At 44.9% G+C, this 22,882-nt stretch overlaps 2 protein-coding genes across 3 annotated transcripts; one reads left to right on the forward strand and one right to left on the reverse strand.

The window, feature by feature from the left end:
• Positions 1-172: 172 nt before the first annotated feature.
• On the forward strand, positions 173-11,839 carry tasorb (transcription activation suppressor b). Of its 2 annotated transcripts, none has more exons than XM_069660538.1 (23): positions 173-549; positions 1,971-2,116; positions 2,318-2,410; positions 2,499-2,571; positions 2,966-3,057; positions 3,147-3,281; positions 3,403-3,527; positions 3,628-3,659; positions 3,926-4,031; positions 4,264-4,367; positions 4,603-4,712; positions 5,028-5,100; positions 5,217-5,291; positions 5,574-6,437; positions 6,925-7,235; positions 7,339-7,441; positions 7,527-8,377; positions 8,727-8,849; positions 8,966-9,125; positions 9,215-9,323; positions 9,418-9,596; positions 9,741-9,875; positions 10,114-11,839. In XM_069660538.1, the coding sequence occupies exons 1-23, from the start codon at positions 246-248 to the stop codon at positions 11,313-11,315; spliced, it is 5,505 nt and encodes a 1,834-aa protein (XP_069516639.1). In that variant the 5' UTR covers positions 173-245; the 3' UTR covers positions 11,316-11,839. The 2 variants fall into 2 exon arrangements, with proteins under 2 accessions (XP_069516639.1, XP_069516640.1); XM_069660539.1 differs by having other exon boundaries at positions 10,117-11,839.
• Positions 11,840-18,190: 6,351 nt separating this feature from the next.
• On the reverse strand, positions 18,191-20,139 carry LOC138590327 (amphoterin-induced protein 3). The gene has a single exon (XM_069660941.1). The coding sequence runs from the start codon at positions 20,137-20,139 to the stop codon at positions 18,757-18,759; it is 1,383 nt and encodes a 460-aa protein (XP_069517042.1). The 3' UTR covers positions 18,191-18,756.
• Positions 20,140-22,882: the final 2,743 nt, after the last annotated feature.

Here is a 22,882-nt window from a genome sequence, read left to right on the forward strand (position 1 = left end):
TCACCACCATATTAGCTTACACATCCAATTAGTACATTAATTAACGCAGTACATCATTCCGCCGCTGGGTGGCGCGGATTCCCTCGTATGTAAACATAGTGACGGCAGCGTTTTGCAGTGGTGGAGAAGAACGTGTACGTCATTTTCACAATGGCGGAGGCTGGGTGAGGAGGAGAGTGTGTGTGTGAAGCGGCGCCGTAATCGTTAGAGCTACATTGCCCGTATTACGTGCACGGTGCCCGAAAATGGCCCTGAACCCCAGCGCGGTGGGGAAAAGGGACTCAGAATGTACCAAGACGGACGATCTGCACTCGGACGGTGGCGTACCCCCGAAGAATTCATCCGCCACCTCGGCCACAACCAACCAAAATGGCGATCAGCCTGGATGTGGAGACAGTGTAATGCCCGAACAAGAAGCCCCTGAGCGGCGGAGGAGCGTGCAGGCGGACGCCCGGAGCTTCAGCAGTTCTCCCTTGCCAGGCCAGAGACCGAGCGAGGAGCTGCCACGGAAAAATTTTCAAATCCCGAGGAAGATACGAGAACGGAAAGGTGGTGCCTTATCCCTGCACATGAACAGAGCCTGTCTGTCTTTCATACGTTAATTCTAGTGCTGCATGTTGCTAGCCTGTTAGCTAGCTAACTGCTGATCCCGCTAGTTTAACGAGTTTAAGGAAGATGTTTACCGACATTATTAGGTTTAAATTGAATCCACTTAATACGTTGTAAGCACACGAATAGTTCTGATTGATGAGCTGTTTTAGCAGACATAGCTTTGGTTGTCATGCTCAGGTATCCAAGTTAACGGCTAACTTGACGTCCGTTCCCTGGAAGGGACTCCTGACCGCAGCACTTTGAGGACTGGCCGTTTGAAAGCCCACCTTGTATGGTTTCATCACCTTTTCATGGGACCATAGTGTCGTTGAATACTGCTGCTGGTGTCATGAGTGTGTTGCAGTCATCACCTGACAACATGTGGGTGTCTCATTGACCTCAATGAAGGGCACGGAATCATCCACCCCACCAGTCTCTTTTAATGTTATCACAGTACCATGACACTTAGGCAGGGCTGCCCACTTATTGCCCCAGCTTGATGGCACAGGTGCTTGAAGCATCCCTTTCACACCTCACCTCAATACTCCTCAGAGTGCAGTGCTCTCTATGAAGTCACATGCCGTTTCCAGTAGGTTGAAGTACCCTGAACAAAGTGGCAGATGGGAAGTGGTTGTTACAAACTTTGTTGTGGTATATTAGTTATTTGTATACATGGAAAGATGAACTGAAGCAGGTTGTAATGTAAATGTAAATTGCCCAAACAGCTGTGAGCGGGATTCATGCACTCCATTGGCCCATATCCTGTTAATGTGCTAAAATTTCAAAGTCAAAGTCCTTTAACCTTACATGAGGAAAGTTTACTAGTTTGCTACCTCTCCATCCTTGATGTCTGTATTCATTTAGTGGATGTTTCTCTTTTCATGTGTTTTGATTGACATGATAAACCGTATGTAAACACAGACAGATGCAAGGCTTGGTCACCATCATTGTGCTTTGTTTATGTAAGGGATATCTATGTAGCTAGTGTTGTTGATCAGTGCTTTTTACAACCATAATAACTCCCAAAGCTCACATGACTAACATGTTGTGATGAGCAGGCTTTAGCACATGAGAATGAAGTTAAGCATAGGATGCTGCTGCTTCATTGCGACCCTGCTGACCTCAAACAAACATACACAAAGAAAATTAGCCTGCAAGCGCTCAGTGTATCACTTGACCCTGTACTTAATGTCTATTAAAAGAGAGCATGTGACTTAACCATTGAGTTGCAGTGTAAACAAAGGGCATATGTATCCTCTTCTTGTCTAACAAAGAAAAATATATGGTGTGCTACTTCTTATACCAATCCTCCTTCATGTGCACACAGTGCTACGCTGCAGATGCTATATGCTAATGCACTGATTTCCCTCTGTGTGCAGGCTTGTACAATTTTCTGCCGCCTGACAGCCGGGAGTTTGAGGACCTTGTGAAGATCGTCTCCTCGTTTTACCTGGACTCATCATCACGAGGAACCTTCTCCTACTGCAAAGCCAGGCTCATTCACAATGAGCTGCTGGAGAAGGAGGTTGGTCTTTGTCGTCCTGTACCCAACATAATCCAGATGAGCATTAAAGTTGCTCCTTTTTCTTTAGAGGAACTTTTTATAGTTTGTGCTGTTCTAGCACGTTTAGATAAGATGTTTCAGCATGTAGCTCTTGTTATGTGTATGTATGTAAGAGTTCTATTGCTGCATCTTATTTGCTGTCAACTGCCTTTTTTTCATCAGTTCATCGAGAAGCGGAGAGAGATGAAGCAGGAGGGGCGGACGGAACAAGAACTGACTGAGTCCTACTGTTTCCTTTATCCAGACAAATCCAAGGTATTGATGGTGGACGAGTCCTAAAGCATGATGGGTTTTTGTGTTCTTTACACGATCCTTAGCTCAGTAAATTCTCTTGTGTGTCCAGCTCCAGTGGATCTGCGAGAAGGGTCTGTCGGTCGGACACTCGAGGATAACAACACTAGGAAATCCATCAGTCGGTAAGAGACGTCAAAGGACACCACGTTGTTGTTGACAGAATCATGTTTGTGGATTGCTGCTGCTCCCATGACAGTTTTGGAGGCTCGCCAGCCTGTTTAGTTGGATTAATGCCACTCCTGATCTTTGTTATTGGTAAACTTGAGGATGTTTGAGAGGCGTTTTTAACCCGAAAGTTATAACTGAAGACGGTTAATTCATGCCTCATCACTCATTAGGAACGGCTCTGATTCACAACTAATACTCACTCAAGGAATGAATGAGGATCTGGAGTTTTTCTCAGAATATCAACACATCCTTGACATACATTTTAAAGTGTGAATATGATACTCAAATTAATTTTAATTGCGTATAATAATGAGACTTCTCTTCTAATTCAGTCCTTTTGTCTTCTAGGTGTTTATCTCTCAAAATACTCAGATTTGCTACAAATCAATCCCTTGGATGTGGGCTCGGTCGGGGACATCATCGTTTTTAAAGTTATGCGGGTAAGGCTTCCATTCTCTTCTCAAGTATCAGGTTGATAGATTCCTCATAGAGTCGGATTTAAAGCTCACCGGCATGTTTTGTTTCGCAGGGCCGAATAAAGCACATCCATGAGAACATGCCGAAGAACGCTATCGAGCCTACACCCAAGTTTGACTGTCACCTCTCCAGAAGTGCCAACAGGGTTACGTCTTTGCTGTCCTACAGAGCTTTTGAGCTCACACAGGTAAACATGGCTTCCTTTTTCATTCTCTTATCATACGTATTATGTTATCAAAGTAACGTGATGCGTTCTTTAATTGCTCAGACAGTTTCTAAGTTTGAATGTCTTTCTTTTTGTCTTCAAGCAATATTTCTTCGAGTTTGCATTCGAAGAGATCAAGGCGCGTCCCAGGCACGTCTGCCCTTACGCTGTGGTTTCCTTCCAGTACAAAGGCAAGGAAGCTGCAGCGACTCCTATGACTGCACACAGGTTCGTATTCCTGCAGGAAATGGTGTTTTTGTAAGTTTCCATGCTCACACCTCCATAGTGTTCTGTGTTTGTAAACAAGAGTTTTTTCTCTCCTCAACAGGTTTAACACAATTTCCCCTGAAGGAAGTAGAGGTAAATACTTTCAAATTATGTCTATAATGAATATGCAATGAAGCAAATATTCTTCTATTTGATGTTTTGAATACGTGTTAGCGTCATAGTGTTACTACTTTAACTATTTAGGGTCTAAAAGTCACTTACAGATTAGATTAGTGCAGTTCAGGTGATGATTTAAGACTCTCACAGTTTAATGTGTCAAGAGCAGTATTGACAACTTTTGAACCTTGTTTTCTCTTTGCATCATGTGTGACCTTTGACCTTTGCTGATCCTGTTGCAGGGAAAAGCTGCTACACTGTGTGGAGTGGTCCACTAGTAAACAAGGGCCAGGAGCTATTCCCCGTCTGTTTACGATCCTCCTCGCGACCCTACCTGCCTTTCAAACTGTGAGTAATCGTTTCGTCTGTGAATCTGAACATGCACAGCGTTACAAGAATTCCCTCTGTTAGTCATTAAAAGACACATTTTGCTGCCATGGATTTTTAGGTGCTGACCTTTAAGGCTTCACATATCTTGTAGGAGAAGCATGGAAGTGAAAATTCAGTTGTGCAGTATACAATTTTTCTGGAAGTTGTAATGATTTGCCATTTGATGGATCTCCCGTGTGCTTCCCTGCAGGCCTGAGAAACTGGAGGTGAGTCGGGGCATGCAGCTGGATCAGGTGAAGCGAAAGATTCCCTCTGTGCTCTTTTCTTGGGACACCTACAGCGCATCACGGGAAGGTCAGTCTGGACCACACGTGTGTGTATCTCAAAATGCAGTAATAGGGAAATGTTCTGAGGACATTGGCAGTAATGCATCGCTTCAAATGGAATTATCAAAGCGATTCTAAAAGCATATGCTGCATCTGTTTGTCTTATTCTGCATTATTTTAGATACAAACGAGCACACAGTAAAAATAACACAGATGAGTTGTGGTTCTGCTTTGTATTCCAACTTGCTTTTCTTTGTGCGCAGTGATGAAGTGTGGGATGTCCTGCAGCCTTTTTGAGGTGGTGGATGGGAAAGGCAAAGCAACCAGCGGCAGCTTGGCAGCGCTGGTCCACAAACTGGAGAGGGACAGGATGGTGAGTCACAGTGTAGCTTTTACCTACCAGGTTCTCATGCATAAAAACCCCCAGAAAGAAACTGAATCAGTTCACCTAAGATACTTTATGTGTATACTTTTTATGTGTCATCACTTGATGTAATTAAAAGTGTCAAACTGTCATGCTATTCTTGTTTACGCCACAGCCTTAAGCAAATACATAAAGAACCTGTCAATGCAGAACGAGTGTGCACAAGGAATAAGTGACGGCTGTTATAATCACTCACATTATCTAATAAGTCCAACACTCTGCTGTACTCTGTTTCTGACTGCTGTGTCTCCTCTCATTACTCAGGTGCTGGTGAAGTCCTTGTTCGACAGGGGCTTTCTCTTCCTGCTGTCCTCAGCTCAGATGGTCGAGTCCAAAGGTGCCAAAAAGCTTTTACTCTCCTCTCATGATTCTCTGTTGTGTCAGTTGAACACCTACTTGTTCCCCTCGGTGAGGGTTCAGCTTTTAAAAAAAGAGTTGCTGTTTGTTTTCCAGAGCGGCGGGGGCGGGTGGAGAAGAACCTGCAAGCATTATTCATCTTTCAGGAGTCAAGGATGGTTGTCAAGTATTGTAAGTATTATTCACTATCTCTCCATCTCTGTTTCTGACCGAGCCCCTGTGGCAGCATCTGCGTGATGCTCAGAGCAGGAATGTTTTATTAGCAAACAGAGCTGGTTTGGATATCACAAAGATCTCCTGAAAGTTTTCCTATTTTAAAACCAAAAATAGAGTTGAGAACCTTCCATGTTTTTACTCTGACTTCTGTTTTGGCTCTTATAAATCTCATGGAAGACTTTAACACAACAGATGGGCATCTTTTATATGACACTGACATATGTCTCCTCATCGTAGCATCCAGACTGTTCGAGCCCGAGCCGCTGACGTCGGAGCCCCAGCCTGCTGTCCTGACCTCTGTAGAACCCTTCATCCCTGCTCTGCACTACGCCCTTTTCAAGTTGCGCCCCAACCCAGGCAAGGACCTAAGCTCTGGGGTGGAGCGCCAGGCCACAGATTACCTAACTCGTATGGATTCAGGCACGGTGCGGCCGTTCATTGTGCCCGACTACAAATATAACGTGGACGAAAGGACCAACCCGCTTCAAGTGCACAGACCTAAATTTAACATGGATGCCGTGCTGCGTACGTACGTCCACAACCCTGCCAACTACATTTTACCTCTGAACAAGGCGAAGGACGTCATTGAGAAAATACGGAACCCCACGCCTATACCCACACCTGCTCCGGCCCCAGTGGAATACAGCCCCGTTTCCGACTGGGGCGGCTCGGATAGGGGCTCGGACAGGGCAGAGAGACCTCCGGAAAGGCTCCAGGAGAAGCCACCCACGGCTTCAGAGAGACCACCCACAGAGAGGGCAGCACAGGAAAAGCCCCCCTCAGACAGCAGCAGACGGAGGTCGGGGACGGCGCACTCTAACGGGGCCCAGTCGCAGCACAAGCCCCACACAGACGCCCAGCCTCAGCCCCCTCAGAGGCTGCGGCTGTCTCAGAACGAGTACGATAAGGATAAGATGAAACAGCTGCTCAAGCTGATCCAACTCCACAAGAAGGCGTTGGTGAAGGATCCTGGGAAGGAGAAGGGAGAGGACGGGGCTTGGGATGAGAACAATCTGAAGAGGAAGTTAGAGGGAGATGAGAGGGTGGGCACGAACAAACGGCAACGCGCCGACGCACTGAGCAACGGGGAGCCGAGTAGAGGTGAGGAGGGCGGCTGCTGTTTGTGTAACTTGATTTAAATGGTTTAATTTGATTTTTGTCCTCTGAGAATTTTCCACCTACTGCCTCCGAGTAAATAGCTCTTAAAGAATGGATATTATTAAATATTAGTTTCACACAGTCCGATTAGTTCTGAGTAATTGCATTGCAAAAACATTGCTGCCTTCAGCCACTTAACGAGCACATGTATTAATTCACATCAAAATGAACTTATAGCTTTATTTCAGCAATTTAGATTCAATTACTTAACAATTGCTACGAGCATTGTTGAGCTTCTAAACTGCAAACAACCTTTGCACATAAGGTAGTTTCCTCTTTTGCAAGTTGACTTAAATTTGCAATGATACACATCCTTCACCTTCTCTGTAAATGACGCATCAAAGCTTTGGTCATTAAAGCGCTATGGCTGCTTTAGTACACTAAAGTTCCAAATTTAGCTCGTATTAATTCATTGCGTGTATCTTGCCAGGAGCCCAAGCAGATGACATGGGAGACGAGGGCGCACAGAACGACAATCTGACAGCAGTGATGGAGAGCATGGGCATCTACGACACTGACCTGAGGGCCCGAGGTAACACCAACGACTCGGCAGTCAACGAGACCCAGCGCCTGCTCAAAATCCTCCTGGCTACTCTCAACAAAGCGGTGGCTCAAGGTTCGATGTCGGTGCCGGCGAACCACGGCGAACCGTCGACCGGTTCGGGAAGGACGGAGCCTGCTTTCACTGACCCAGATCTGAGGAAGCAAAATGAGCCGGCGTCACAAACAAACTACACAGAGGTGAGAGAAGAACAGCTGGGTTTAGGATTATTTTGGAATATTTTACCCTACATTAAATTTGTGCACTGACTTGAAATAATTAGCTGCTGTTTTATCTGTTTAGGAGGATATGGACTGCAGCCCTGGCAGTCCACTCAGCCCAGGCTCCCCACCAGAACAAGCTCACACCTCAGATGACCCAACATGGGTTAACCCAGCCAATGAAGGTACCTCAAATCAGTCCGTACATAGACTTCTTCCTTGTATGTTGAGATCTGGTTCACTTTGATAAGTTTCCGTTCTTCTCTCCAGACAAAGCACAGCCTTTTCCTGAGCCAAAGCCTGAACCTGAGCCAAAGGCTGTGACAGCGGCGGACAGCTACTCGGAGCAGAAGACGCCCGCAGCCGTGGAAGTAAAAAAGGCTTCTGCAGCACCCACGTTACCAGTCGCAGAAGAAGTTCCCTTCAGGCCCTCCATCAGCCTGGACACCATCCTCAACCAGGAGATTCACAGTCTTACCTCTGACATTAAAAACATCATGCAGACGCACCACATCTGCTACACGTCGCAGAAACCCCCGCGGTTGCAGCCACGCAACTTCTGGCTGCCCAACAGCTACTTCTCGGACTTTGTTGTTCCCTACGTCTCTCCCGTCCCCACTCAGGGGCATGTCAAAGCACTGTGCGATAAGATGGACAAGTTGATCCCATCCCCACCTGCTCCCCCCAAGGTTACTTCACCACCTCCCCCAGTGACAACATCTAATCTTACAACCCCACCCCCAACCCCGGTTCAGACTCCGAAAACTAGAGCAGAGCCCTCCCTGTCAAAGATTGCCCCCTCCTCTCAGAGTGCGAAAATGCTCCCCGTTAAAGACACAGCATCCAAGACTAAAACAGAAGCCCAGTCAACAGAGTTGGTGGGAGATATTTATTCTCCCTCCCAAGTCACAACTGACTCTCCAGAGCACAACTCCCAGAACCCGGGCGCTGCTTCTGGGAGCGGGTCCGGCCTGCTGACTGGCAGCCTCATCGGTCAGCTGAAGCCGGAGGTGTTCAGCAGCCTGGTGGAGATCTTTAAGGATGTCACGAAGAACACGGTGAAATTCTACATCTACTCTGGGGACGAGGGGGAGGAGAGCACCGTCTGCAAGGAGATAAAGGTGCAGTACGAGATTCTAAATTAGTCTGGAAAGTAGAGTGGCAGAAGTTATGTACATGATTAAAGGTTTTATAATTTGTAAAACGTAACACAAAACCCCAGGTAACCTTTTATTTACTGGAGACAAAGAGCCTTCACTGCTCTCTGCAGTTGTTTACAGCACAGGCACACACAAGCTGAAATGCACGTCCACAGTGTGAAGTGCTCCAGCAGCTCCTCTCTGTCACTACGTGTCCCATGTCTCAGTGCTCAGCTCTTTCTGTATCTGTCAGTTCTCGTACTAGTAAGAGAAAACGACACATTCATCTGTCTGTCTGTAACAATTACGTCCCTCCTGTCTCGTCTCAAAGGAGTACTTGAAAAGTCTCGGCAACAGCGAGTGCAGCCCGCAGACGTTTCTGGAAAACAGCGGCAGTCTAGATAAGCTCCTCATCATCATTCAGAACGAGGACATCGCCGCACACGTGCACAAGGTACGATCGCCTCCTTCCACTTTCTTCTACTCGTCTCACTTCAGTCTGTAGTTCCACAGACTTAATGACCTTGTGTAATAAAGTAGTAAGAGAACTCCCATCTTGTGACCCTGCAGATCCCGGCTCTGGTGTCTTTGAAGAAGTTGCCTTCAGTGAGCTTCGCTGGAGTGGACACTCTGGACGACGTCAAGAACCACACTTATAATGAGCTGTTTGTGTCCGGAGGCTTTATGGTGTCTGATGAGTTTGTCCTCAACCCTGACCTTATCACGCAGGGTAAGTTTGACTTTTCTTTGTGGCAGCTCAGCCAGTTCACCGAAATGTCAGCAGGATGAGACTTCTGAGTGTTTTGTTTTTTTACCCAGATCGTTTGCAGGGGCTGCTCAAGTTCTTGGAGGAGCAGAGCACCCCCGAACACCCCTGGCAGTGGAAGGTGCACTGCAAGTCCCAGAAGAAGCTTAAAGAACTGGGGAGGTCAGTTTCTCACTTACAATTATTATTATTAAGTCAAAATTAAGCTGTGAATAAATAATGGAATTGTTTGGATCTTCTGTTGTTCCCTTTAAAGGTTAAACGCCAACGCCATGGGGCTGCTGAACCTTCTTACAGCCTATCAGAAGAAGCACCTTGTCGAGTTCCTGCCGTATCACGAGTGCGACACCCAGTCCCGTCAGGCTCCGGATCTGGAGTGTCTGATCAAGCTCCAAGCTCAGAACACACAGCAGCGGCACCTTATCTTCCTCACAGGTATCTTCATCACTGTTTCCTTAGGCCACGTCTTTTCAACAGTCTTCTGACCCAAGCAAAAAAAAGTGTAAAATTGAGAAATTTAAGATATTGAGATATTAGATAATGTCTCTCATGTTGTGGTGTTTTTTTTTCCTTTTACAGAGAGGCCATTTGAGATGTTCCTGCAGTACTCCAGAAATGGAATCGTGATTGGGAGCATCGACGACGTTATGAGCGGTTTCCACAGCCTTATTGGCTCCATTAATCAGAATGAGCTTCCAACACCGCCCTCTACTGGTGGGTAGCATCAACAGCAGGACCCAACCCAAAACGCATGGGATTTCATGTCATTTCGCTGTCGTGTAATTGCTTGCTAAATTACTTTTTGTTCTGTACGGTTATCTCGCCCGTTAAAGACGTCTGTTCTCCCCTGCAGAGTTTGATGCTGTTAATACGTCTGTAAAACATTTCTTTGATGATATCTTCCTCTCCACTTTTTCCATTTCTCCCTCTCTGCCCTCGGCTGCCCTCCCAGTAGTGAATGATGAGTGTGTGGAAGAAGAGGACATGTCATTAGACTCTGATGATGGTGAGCCGCCAACCACATCGGAACAGAAAGCGGACGATGAGAAGAGGAAGCCTCCGCAGCCGCCCCCGCCCGAAGCGGACGAGTTTCGGCCTCCACTCCCAGACCAGGCCACTCCTGACAGAACTCCCACACTTTCTGACTACAGCGCTCTCAAAACGGCCATCTCTCAGTTCAAAGCTTCCAACCAGATGGGCATAGGCTCCTCAGACATCGGCAGTTTGTCCCCGGGAGGTTTCCCTGTGAATCCTCATCAGAGCTTCTTGTGTCCTTCTGCCTCGTGGTCATCCTACACCGGTTCTTCTAGCTACGCAGCCTCCCCGGCCTACCCCGCCTCACCCTGCAGCATTACCCAGGAACAGGAATACCGCCCGGCAGCCTCAGGCACAGTCCCAACCCCACCCGTCATGGCTTCGGCAGGACCTCTCGCCAATCTGGCTTCCCTCCCCATGGAGGTCAAACCTCCCCCTCCACCTCACCTCATGATGCTGGGCCACACATATGGCTCAGACACAGGAGGAATTCGGACTGCTGGAAACTCTCCGCTCACCACCTCCCTCCCCTACACAGACCATAGTGACTCACCTCAGCCTGGTTACATGGCTGGCAGTGCTAGTGGGACCCCCACGCTGCAGGACAGGACACTCAGTGGACCTGGGGAGGGGGTTTGGGGGACAGCAGGGACCAGCACTTGTGAGACTGTTATCAGCCAGGGTATGGTCACCTCTGGCCCAGTGGACACCAGTGGGCACCTAAACACTGGGGAAACCCTCGGAGGCAGCACCCCTGGCGGTCAGGGGTGCAGAACTCAGGTGAATTGCTCTGACAAACTTGGACCTTCTATGGGAGTTCCCTCTGTGGCCACCAGGGGGGGCTCTATAGTCAGACCTAAGCTGCCTCCACATCTGCTGGGTTATGGCAGTATAGGTGGCATCCCTGGACAGATGGATCATGGACCTATGCGGGGTGGTATGGGGTATCGAGGGAGAGGAGCCCCACCTGTAGGACTTTGGCCTCGGCCAGGACGAGGACATGATCGGGGGGGCGGGACTGGAGGTGGACCCTGCTCTTGGGGTTACCCAGCAGGCAGGGGTGGGCCACAGGATTACTATTCGGACTACACATATTCTCACAATTATGCCCCTGAATAGACAATCAACACGATCAAAGGGGCAACACAAACGCCATACTCCGGGCAGAGACTAACAGAGCTGGCTGAATGTACATATTTCCTTGTCATAAACACTTTGATTTAAATCAATAAATAAGGCTCCTGGTTTTCTACATTAATAAAATTGATACAGGCAGTGCCGAGTGTCCTACTGTCGTGTGAACTGTATGTACACTCTTTCCATGTGAGCTATTTGAGACCCTGTCCAAACCACTATATTTATATTTGCCAACAAATGTTAATGGCCTTCCAGCTTCTCGGAGTTTATCTTTTTCTTTTCTGTTTGTCCGGTTTTGAAACGGTTTGTGAACAAGGGGAAAGGCTGATATTTTTTTAAGGAAAAAAAAACTAGTGAATGAAATTTCACTTTTGCTGTTGGTTTTTCTTTTTTTATTTTACATATTTGGTTGTCCTAAATTCTATTAAAATAAAAACATTTCAGATCTTGTTTGTGTGACCAGTTTGAAGACGGTGTCAAGCAAACTATTAAAAATATAAATCACAGCTGTCTTACTGTCCTTTCACTGAAACTACACATTTCAGTTTAGTTTTATTCAGCTGCCTACATTTGCCATGTGCATTATGAAGATGGATTATTCAACCCTCAAAAGGCAGTAGTCCAAAATATAGAAAGATATGAAAAACATGCATAAACAGCTTAAAAACATGCATAAAGAAAATATGAAATTAAAATATTGTCATCCAAATCAGCAGTTCAGATTTCTATGTTAACTACGCTTATGTTGTTGCTCATTAAAAATAACTACTGCATACTATGGCAAAATTATTTCCTAAGCATGCCAGACGGAGCAGGGCACTGCAGTAGAAATCAGTTAAATCTATTCTCTCCAGCAGGGTAAGCTGTGTGCTTGTGGTGAGCAGTTTGCAGGAAATGCAGCACTAAAATCCTTTAGAGACTCCATGCTGAGTGCCTTTTGCCCCTCAACTCTACTGCCACTCAAGGATCATTATGAGTGCTGATGTCCTCTGTGTGGGTTTTATTGTTTTGTTTCATTAACTCAGTGGATGCATCTGTTGGAAATAAAAAAACACCAGAGGGCGCCATTTCCCTTTAATGTGAAAAATAGGTTAACATTTATCTCCAGAGCCTCATTCCAGTTGTGCAGAAGATATGCCGCCATGGTAACTTTGGAAACTGTGAGAACATTTTTTTCCCGTTTAATCAATTGAAGCTAAGACCCATAACACAAACACCGAGCAAGATGTTTCTTTTTTATAGCACCCACACACTGACTTACATTAACTGGTATTAACCTTGAATACCCAACAGAAATAAAGTCTTGGGAGCATTGTGTTTAATGACACTTAAACATTTATTCAATTACTGTACATAATTGGCTGAAGTCTGGATTGTAAAGGGTAATAAAATGTACCATATTAAAAGTTATTACAGAAATGCAATAGACAATAACAGCCTATAATGAATATAAGTGAGTCATCGCTAATAAACATAAGAGTCTGCTGTGTATATTTTGTGTTTAATTTGTTAAAAATTAATCAAGGAATGTATAGCCTGAGCGATTTGTCTAAAACTGTTTCTAATTGCAAGAAGGTAAAAATGTTGCTTTTTAAACAAACTTACCTGTACCTTTTTTTCTAGCCACGTGGGGGCACCGGAAGCAAGCCGTGAACGCGACGTTGACATATGACCTTTTAAGGAGATATGGCTAACCTGTTAGCTTTCTCTTGTCTGCTAACAAATGCAGCAGACAAATAGGGGCAACATTAGCATTCATGGAGTCATGTTTCTGGCTAAAAGATAATGTAAGTCCAATTTTCTTTCTCCTTTTTGTTCTTCCCCAACTCCTAAGGGGAAATATCTGGCTCTGAAGCAACTCATGCTGAATACTCCATAAGCTAACTATGCTAACTTTGGCTAATTGCTTTTAGGTGCTCAGCAGGTAGCACACAGTGGGTTTATTAGAGCATTTTTGCAACAAGAGGCTAATGAGGACAGGTTGTTGTCCATTAAATGAAAACAATGAGCTGAATTGAGTTCTAATGCTCTGACTAATGTATCCTACTTTATCCCATTTTGAGGCAATAAAAAAAACCCTCCTAATTTATGATATTTTGTACAACATGAAAGCATTTTGTAATTTTAGTCCACTGCAATTATTATACAGCTGTAGTTACTTTAGTAAGTAGTCATTTTCCAGATTTAATTAGGCATGGTAGTAATATAAACTACACTTTATAAGCTTGTTTGGGATGCCATTTTCACTTTAGTGATGTTGTTTCTTGCTAATTTGTAATACAAACAAAGGCAGAGAGTAGAAAGCCAGCTGAAATATCCTGTTTTTCTTCTGAGCCAAATGATGATGTGAGAATGATGGCGCTGATGGCTCAAAGAACATCAGATTTTGCACCATCAGAAATACTTCGCAGACATTTTATCTGCATAAATGTTATCTCAGATAAGGCTAAAAAATCGTTGCAACGTTGCAGAGTTATTAGAATTCATCCTGAGGGGAACATGAATGTTTCTACTGAGTTTCATGGCCATTTTCCTAACAGTTGCTGAGACATTCGATATAAACCACACGCAAAAGTTAAAGGAAAGTATCTAAACAAAGCCAGAATTAATCTGATAATGATATATGTCTTTATCCAATTTTGTGCCGGTGCCTCCAACAGTTGTCAAAATATTTTACTAAAAGCCATAAATGTGCACCTGCCGGATTGCCAAAGTCAGTAAATGTCTTCCTATGGCAATCTATCCAATAGTTGTTAAGAGATTTCAGTCTAGACGAAAGTGCTGGTCCGCCTGATATTGACTCCCTAGAGCCATGCCGCTGTTATGGCGAAAAAGAAATATAACAATAAAGTACATTATTGAGCATCACAGGCACTATAACACATTGTGGATAGGGTACCTTTAATGTCTCTGACAGTAAAAGTCCTTTTTTAATGGAAATGATAAAGCAATAAGTCATCAAACTTCATTCTGGTCTTTTTAGTGGAAAAGTGTGACGGATAATAAGAGAAGCACTGTTCCAACAAGGCACAATAAAAAGCTGGTGGGAGAAATGACACGGGCACTGAGGAAGAGTAAAAAGAAGATGTTGTAGGAGAGTGTTCACGAGCACAGCATAAAACTTAAAATACTTTGAGTCATTGTGCTTGTCAGATCTTATAATATGCTGCTAAATTCTACTCACTGCAGCACATAACGACCCCAGAGACACGGCGAGCCAGAATCCTTCTTCTGCTCAATGGGTTCTATCAGGGTGTTACGCTGCATATGCTCTTTGTTTGTCTGCAATAAAACGTGATAGATCTATACTTTTGATTAATGAGACTTTTATGTGCAACACACCCCGCAGGGATCGGACCGGGACCACAATCCTGTTGGGCGTCCAGCTGCTTGAAAAGCACAGAACATGGCCTGCGCACATATTGGGTGCAGAGGTATGATGAACAGCCTGTTGTCATGTGTGCAGCAGTCCACATTTATTTCACTCTTTTTCGGGAAGCAACCAGCCTACCTACTGAAAAAGAACCTGCAGTATAGTGCCGCCAGTGTGTCGACTGTTCTGCAACGACTGCTGCGTGTATATCTTGAGAGCACATATTCTTAGTAAAGTGTCCAATTAGAATGAAATAAGAGTTTTAGTGGGTTTGGTGACATTGGGCCTCCGCTCAGCTCTTGTATGTGGGCGTCTGAAAGATGCGTATGTATCTGCCACAGCTGGATGCCTCCACTCCTGCCTGATGACTGTTTTGACAGTTCAGTAATAGCCCCTGTTGACAGTCGAGGCAGGCATCCACTGGTGGAAGCAATTCAACTTGTGCTATTCAGAGTAAAACTCCCCATTTCACAGTAATTAGATTCTTGAATAAGATGATTTCGAATCCCTTGGAGACCACGGAAACCAGGGGAAAACAATTAATCTGGAAAGGGAAGTGCATGCTTTAATTGAAGCTTGATGAGTGTTGTGCTTTGGAGAAGGGCATCTTTTATAGCATCAAGGAGTCCTGCCTTTACATTTGGGTAATTTGTTTGAGCGGATCAGGATTATTTACTGAAAGACTGAGCCGTGAGGCCTTATTTTAAAGTTTAATTATGAGGACTATGTATTAGAATATTTAAAGATATAATCTCCAAGACTTTCATTTAAATAAATGTCTGCTAAGTCACTATCTATCGCAGAATGAGGTAACACAATGGTGATTGAGCCTATGGCCCACTGATGAAAGCCTTTGCATTTGCAGTATATAGTATTATTATGGACTGGGTGTCTGTGGCAACCTGTTGCGGTAAAAATCACAAGCGGCGCCCAGTTAGTGACGCGTTTTCCATCACCCAGCAGTGGTTGATCTGCCAGAGAGGGTAGGCGGAGCTAAGCGGCTGCTTTTCCGGTCTCTGTAAGTGTTGCGAATAAACAGTAATCTACCGGCTGAACAAACAATAGAAAAAAAAGAAAACAAAAAGAACAAAATAAAAGATCGATGACTACATATACAACTTAAAAATGAGTGAAAATCCAAAGAAAAAGAAACAGATTGGACGCTCAGATGAAGGCAAACAGTCTAAAAAGGAAAGCGACCGTCAGCGAGGAAAATCAAGAGTTACAAACGGAGCCAATTGTGGACGTCACACATGCGGCACTGTCTGGATATCTGGGAAGTGTGCTCCCGCAATTACCTGTTCCAATCCCATGTTTTTCCTGCTCGATATATACGATATGTCGGTATACTAATTCTGATACCTAGATTTAAGTTTTAGCCGATACCGAGTACCCCTCGGATACTGCGATACGAAAAATGTACATAATATTGGTGAAAAAACACTGATTGCTTCGACTAGCATTACACCCTCTGCTAGCACTGCACATGTTTCTGTTTGTTATCGTCACACGCTAATTTACCTGAAACCAGTTGATATTTTGGAGTACAGGATATTGACTGGCCAGATATCGCATTTTAGGCTGTATCAGATACAGACACTGTAATGGGCATGAGAACAATTCCTTTCGTTTCAAAGGAGCAGCAATACGTGTGGCAGTTTATTAGAGCGAATGTATCATTTATGGTCTCCTATTTATACCTGTTTTTTTTCAAAATGCACTGCAGAGGCCTCGCATTTTCACTAAAGTACTTGCTGTCACAAGGTTAAAATCAAACGCTGGATACCAAATGGCACCGGGATACAAACTTCACTCTAACTGTGACACGCTGCCTACACTGAGGTTGATTCCCTAAATCAGCTGAGTGCTTACATAACCGGGGTCACCTGTGGACCCTCCGTGAAATAGAAAGCCCTTAATGAAATGCTCACATCACGTCCTCGATGTTTTAACTCGTCTGCTAATCATATCAGAAACAATAAATCCCAACCTAGCTGCGTGTGCTGTGTCAGAGAGCGGAACCAGATTAGAGGGATTTAAAAGCAGTGAAATTGAGAAAGCACCTGGTTTTTATCCTCGTGGTAATCTCCTCAAACCTAACCCCAACTCATCACACCGTGTAATGTCTGCAGCACTCTGTCTCTGAAAAACAACAGGTCCTGACTGACTCTAATAGAACGTGTTACATCACCCCGACATTATGTAATCTTTGCTGAGGAATTTCAATGTTGCAAACATTAAAAACTTTGCTTAATATAACGAGACAGTAGTAGCGTGATTAAACTGAGTGCTGCATCACGCTGCAGTGCTCTCTCAGTCCAACGGATTTTTGCCTAATCCCTGAGAGTTTAATGGTGATGAAACTCAAAGAGCTAGCCTGTCCCAGTTTCATGCACGGCTGCACCGTTTGATTTCAGATTTCCACCTTTCTTGTCCGTGAATAAACATTTGAGTTGCAGCTACATTAGTGTCGTCTAGCTTGAAAAAAGTCAAGTTTTAATTGAGGATTCAGAAAGGGCCCTCCTCTATTGACATGTTCTTCTTTGTGGCATGCGCTGTTACCGACAACTTCTCTTTGACATTATATGAAGGATTACATCTAATCCTATGCAATCTCAATGCAATCCTTTGTCCCATCCAGTGTTTGCATTAAGATTAAACAACAACTCAAACATAATGGATTTATGGACTTAAGAAATTGATTTACTTCGTTTGAGGCTACTGTTTGTCTCATCAGATTTTAAATAAACCCTCCATCTCCGACCGCCCGTGTGATCTCTTTGGGCTTTCATGTCATCGACTTAATGTTCTCATCCCACACACTTATGTTCAGTCATGGCAGAGCATGCAAGTCCTTCTTAAACATCTACATTCATCCCTGTTGTGTTTTTCAGTGTGTAATTCTCCTATTCGAAGCATGTTACACTCAATTAAAACAAAAAAAACGCGCCCCTCCGGGCTTTGCGTCGGAGCTGCTTGAAGTGTTTGTCGCTTCAGTTCAAATTTTGTGGTTCTGTTTGTTCCGCATTGTTCAAAGTGCTGTGCTGTGTTTGATCAGAGAGATGCTGTCTTTTGAAGAGAAGTGCAATTGCTGTTTGGTTTGTTGACACTCCTGATTTCTGTATTCACTATTTGCCAGATAAGCAGGACGCAGATGGAGAGTCATTTTATTTCCGCTGTTGGATTAATGCAACAGGTTTGTTGTCAGATATGTATATGTATGATGGATTACTGCAGGATACACCTCTGTTTTCTGCTAGATAAGAAATTTAAATGTTTGTTTAAAGCCATGGCTGCCGGACAAAAGCATTCACTGGGTTGCTGTCTGCATCTTAATTCCTTTATTTTTATTTGATAGAAGAAAAACAAGACTCAACAGAGTGTTTAATCCAAAGGGACCTTTATTGGAACAAAGGTTTCAGGAGTTGGAGACAGTTTTATTTGCTTTATGTTTAATTATTAAAGCGATATTGGTTGTATATTCAAAGATATCTTAATGCGGTGCTAGTGTCTCTACCAAACTAATGTGGAGCGACTCGACTACGATACACAGGCTGCAGTCTGGTAAAGACATAAACTCAAGGTTTTTCTGAAGGTTTAATTCCTTATAAAACATTTTCTGTGAAATGTGAGCCAGATTCCTTCCCTGATCCCACGAGAAATATTCGCCCCCATCGCTGTACCTGAGTTCCTGCAGAAGTTATTAGCTGATTTTAAGGGCTGATAATGGCTCTACTGTGATTTAGCAAAGTCAGTACCCCGAGGATGATAGACCAAAGTTGAAACTTTCATTTCGACTGCGGGGTCAGATGACAGAGAGGAGCAGAAATGGAAACAGGATTTATCACACCACTTTTTTTTTGTTCAGGAAGCCATTAAACTGCAGCTGACAGTCAGGAAAGAGACATGATGTTCTTTTTTTCCATTTACTGCTTTAAAACTCACTTTTTTTATTGTGTCTGGTCGCTAATTCCTGAGTAAAGAGTTTTTCTTTCTCCAGAGGTCATCTGTTTCCACAGCGAAAAGGACAAGAAAGAACTCTGTTCAACATCAACTTTCAAGTGTCCACTCTGTTCCCTCTTCACTTAACATCGGCTCCATGAACGCTACGTGCTTGTTAGCTTGGGCTTTGGCCTGGTCTCGTCCGGCGGGGCAGAAGACAGAAGTCAGGGTGCTGGGGTCGTAGGTGGCGATGGGGATAACTGCAGGTTTGGGCTGTTTACAGCAGCTGCAGCGGCAAGGAGTCATGTAGAGGTAGACGAGGATGAAGACCATGGTCACCACACAGCCCAGCAACGTTGTGTAGCCGGTGTTGAAGGACTCGGCTGCAGGCAGCAGCACCGTCACGTTCACCTCCCGGGTTGCGTTCAGTGCCTGTTTAATATCCACAGCTGTGCACACGTACAGACCTGAGTCATTGACCTTGGCTGCTTGAATCTCCAAGGTACCATTAGGAAACAGGCTAATTAGCGTGTCATTAATGCTGTCCTCGGTGATGTACCCCTTGCTGGGGGAAAGCCAAGTAAATGAGAGGTCTGTGCTGGTGAGGGACGTCTGGCAGTCGAGACGTACTCTTCCTCCCTCTGAAACCAACACGTTAGAGAGGAGCACAGTCAACGGCAGCGAGACGGCTCTTTCCACGGAGCAGTTGTGGAAGAAACGGTTATGTCGGAGGAACCGAATGGACGCCCGTTGGTCCCCGTAGATGGTGCAAGTGTGCTCATCCATAAAGTCCCTCAGCGAGTCGTAACCCCTCAGATCCCAGTGCCAGAACACGCTGTACATGGAGCAGTCGCAGATAAGAGAGTTGTTATGCAGGTAGAGTCCTCGCTGCACCAACCGGGGCAAAGCTTTTACATCCTCCCAGGGCAGGCGAGACATCCGGTTGGACGAGAGGTCCAGCATGGTCAGGAAAGGGTGACTGTGGTCTTGGATGGAGAAGAACGGGAAGTGCGTGATCAGGTTGAGGCTGAAGTAGGCCTTCTTCAAGCTGCTCAGACCGATCAGAGTGCTGGCCTCCACCTGAGAGATCTTGTTATTGTAGAGAAGCAGCTCCTCCAGCCTCCACAGCCCCTGGAAGTAGTGCTGCTCCACCACCTGCAGCTTGTTCGAGGACAGGTCAAGGTGCCTGAGCCCGGAGGCATTGTGAAACACCCCAACACCAAGGGAGCTGAGCTGGTTGTGGGCCATCAGGAGGTTTTCCAGTCTGGGCATCCACTTGAAGCTGCCCGGACCCAGCCAGGACAGGTGGTTGTGGCTGAGGTCGAGGGTGGCAGAGAAGGAAGGCAGGGACAGAGGTAGCTTGGACAGACCGCTGGAGCTACAGCTCACTGTGTCAGACAGACAGAGGCAAATTGTCGGACATGTCTCCTCAGAGCCGGGGAGGAGACAGAGCAGCAACAGGAGAAGGCCTGGATACATTCCAGAGGTCATGTTTCTGGAAGTCGGATCCTTCAAGGTTTCTAATCCCTCCGGCGCTTCCTGGTCAGATAAGAATCAAATGAGAAACAGCGTGATATATTAAAAACCTATTCTTTTTTCACCCACATGCTGTTTGAGCAGCTCAACAGACATATAATATGACTCCAAGGTTAATGCTGTACAGGAACTCTCAGTATCCATGGCAGGAGATGAAAAATTGTTCGAATGCAGAGGCGACAAATCCCTTTAGCCCCAGAAAATCCTTTAGGCTTTTGTATCACCTCAGACTATTTGGAGATGTTTCTTCTGTGTGCACGTATCTTTGGTGAAGGAATGTTTGTCGGGGTATATCTAATGATACATTTTATTATCGTATTATCAATAATTGGACGGAACAAGTGAGAAAAAAGTCGGAATGTCTCCCGCATTCCTCTCGAAGCCAATGGTGGCGTCTAGAAATGTCTTGTTTCGTCAGACAGTCCAGAACCTAAAGATCTTCAGATCAATATTATTGAAGATAGGAACAAATAGATAGTATTCTACAGAATTTGGACTTTTTATCTTAAAAATTGATTCATTTTATGATACAATAGTTTGCTGTAAATTGACTACGTTATTGAAGCTCCAAATCATGACTCAAAACAGGTCATGGGATCTTTGTTTGAAAGTCATACTCACACAGGAAGATACTTTACCTTCAAAAAAGGTGTCTCTTCTCAGTGAGTAAAAGCCGATTTGTAGTTCAGCATCATCAGAGATCAGTTCAAACCAACTTCCCGCTGCTGACTTGTAAGTCTTTATGAAGTTGAGGCAAAAAAGGGGAAAAGTTCAACCACTTCCAGACAAGCGAAGAATTTGGCTCACTTAGTTAATCCCATTCTCCCCTCCGAAAAGAGAAAAAAAACACTTATCCAAAGTGCTCAGCCAAAACATGAGACTCCAACTTTCCTGAGCTTTTTTCCTCTCCGAACTTGTACCCATCAGTGAATACCCACAACATTGTTGTCTAATCCTTATCTCCTCCTCAGATCCTCCTCCCGAGGCGCTCTAGGAACAATGCTTGAGCCGTTTCTCTTCAGCCAAGTTTAAGGTCCCCCTACCGGCTTTCTCCTCGCCCCAAATGAGAGTGCCGCTCAACAAACATCCTGCAGTGCTTTTGCGGTGTAACGCAAACAGCACAGAGCTTACTTAATCTCCCACAATCCCCTCCTCCTCTTCTGTGTCATTTAGAGACCAGCCTTGTGTCTCCCTCTCTCATCATTAAGTAATGATGCTGGTGGCTGCCCTTCCCGCTCTCTGTCCTTGTTTCTCCCTCTCTCAGCAATATCAGTTTTCTCACAGTATTGGATTGATATTCAATTCCATTAAACATTTAATGTTTTTATGAACAGATTAGTAGAACCATAGGAGCTTTCCTCGTGAATAATACATGTGTTATAGAGTTACCTTTCACCAGTAATCCCAGAGGTCTGAAACTGAGCTTTTCCTACTTTGCTTCTAATTTTCTGTCTTGATGTCTCTGTTATTATCGTTGTAAAAACACTTGTTCTCGGTCTTCTTTTCAATTTGTCAAAGCCCATCCATCCGTCTTCATGTTCTCTTGTTTTGTGTCAGCATCTGTGTTCAAAGTCAAGGTCTCTTCTTACCTGTGTAGCCTCCTCACCTTGTCGTTTCTGTTTTACCGTGGATAGACGCTGCCTGCCTCCTGCCCTGCACCAAATCTTTCTCTCTAAGTGCCTTAATCAGCGCATCCCCTCCTTTCTTTCGGAGCCCCCGACATCCCTTCTTCCCTTCCCCTCGGCTGTGGGTTTGACTGGATATATGCTGTCCATGCTGTTTGGTCATGGTGGTCCTGACAGCTCTGATTTCTGTCACAGTGAATTAGCTTTGCCTCCCAGCAGCCACCTCCTCACTGCCACCCCCCGTCGACCCCCCCTTCTTATAAGTGCTCGGGGCTTTGACTGACTCCCACTCACTCACTCACTCACTCTGCAGAGGCACATCGCCGATTCCCGCGTGGATTCGTGCTCGCAGGATGGGGTTCGCATCTTTAAAGGTGCGCTTGACGGGAGCAGAAGTCGAGTGAAGGGTGAATGTGAGGTGTAAGGTTTCGCTTTGAGATCAATTCTAGCGTATTTCCTTTCTGTGTTTAAGAATAGAAAGGCAGGTAAGAAAACACATTTTGATGTATTTGTGCTGGAAAAAAAAAAGCCATCACCATCTTTGGCATTGTGGCATCACACACAATCTTGTCCCAAGGCTAGTCATCAGCTTGGCTGGTACATGTAAGAAATATATTCGCCCACACACGTACATCTGAGATATGTAAGAAAAGGATTTCAAGCAGGCCATCCTTGTAGGTGTTGTGTTTATGTGGGCTTATATCAGGGCTCAAACGGCCTCTCAGTAACGTCTGTTTTCCTGTAAATTGAACTTTGTCCCACTGCAAAGAGAACCTTTATCCCAATGGCTCATTAAATATTCATGCTGCATTGATTGCATTAAAGTATTATGTAACAACTTGTTCAATAGACTGCTCCAATCATGTATGTACAATTTTCTAAGTCCCTAATTGTAAACGGATCACATAAAACCTATAAACCAGCGTGTTCATCTGCATAAGCTGGTAATGATTCATGGTTTGGTGAGCTCAGAAGAAAATGAGCATATGAGGCATTTAAAATAACCGTGTATTCGTGTGCCAGGGTGATGTCAGTGGCTGCATTTGTTTTTAGCTACAGTATAATTGTGCCGG

This window comes from Semicossyphus pulcher, unplaced genomic scaffold (assembly GCF_022749685.1).
Source record: "Semicossyphus pulcher isolate SPU_LCO1_2020_fin unplaced genomic scaffold, fSemPul1.0.p SCAF_13, whole genome shotgun sequence".
NCBI lineage: Eukaryota > Metazoa > Chordata > Actinopteri > Labriformes > Labridae > Semicossyphus > Semicossyphus pulcher.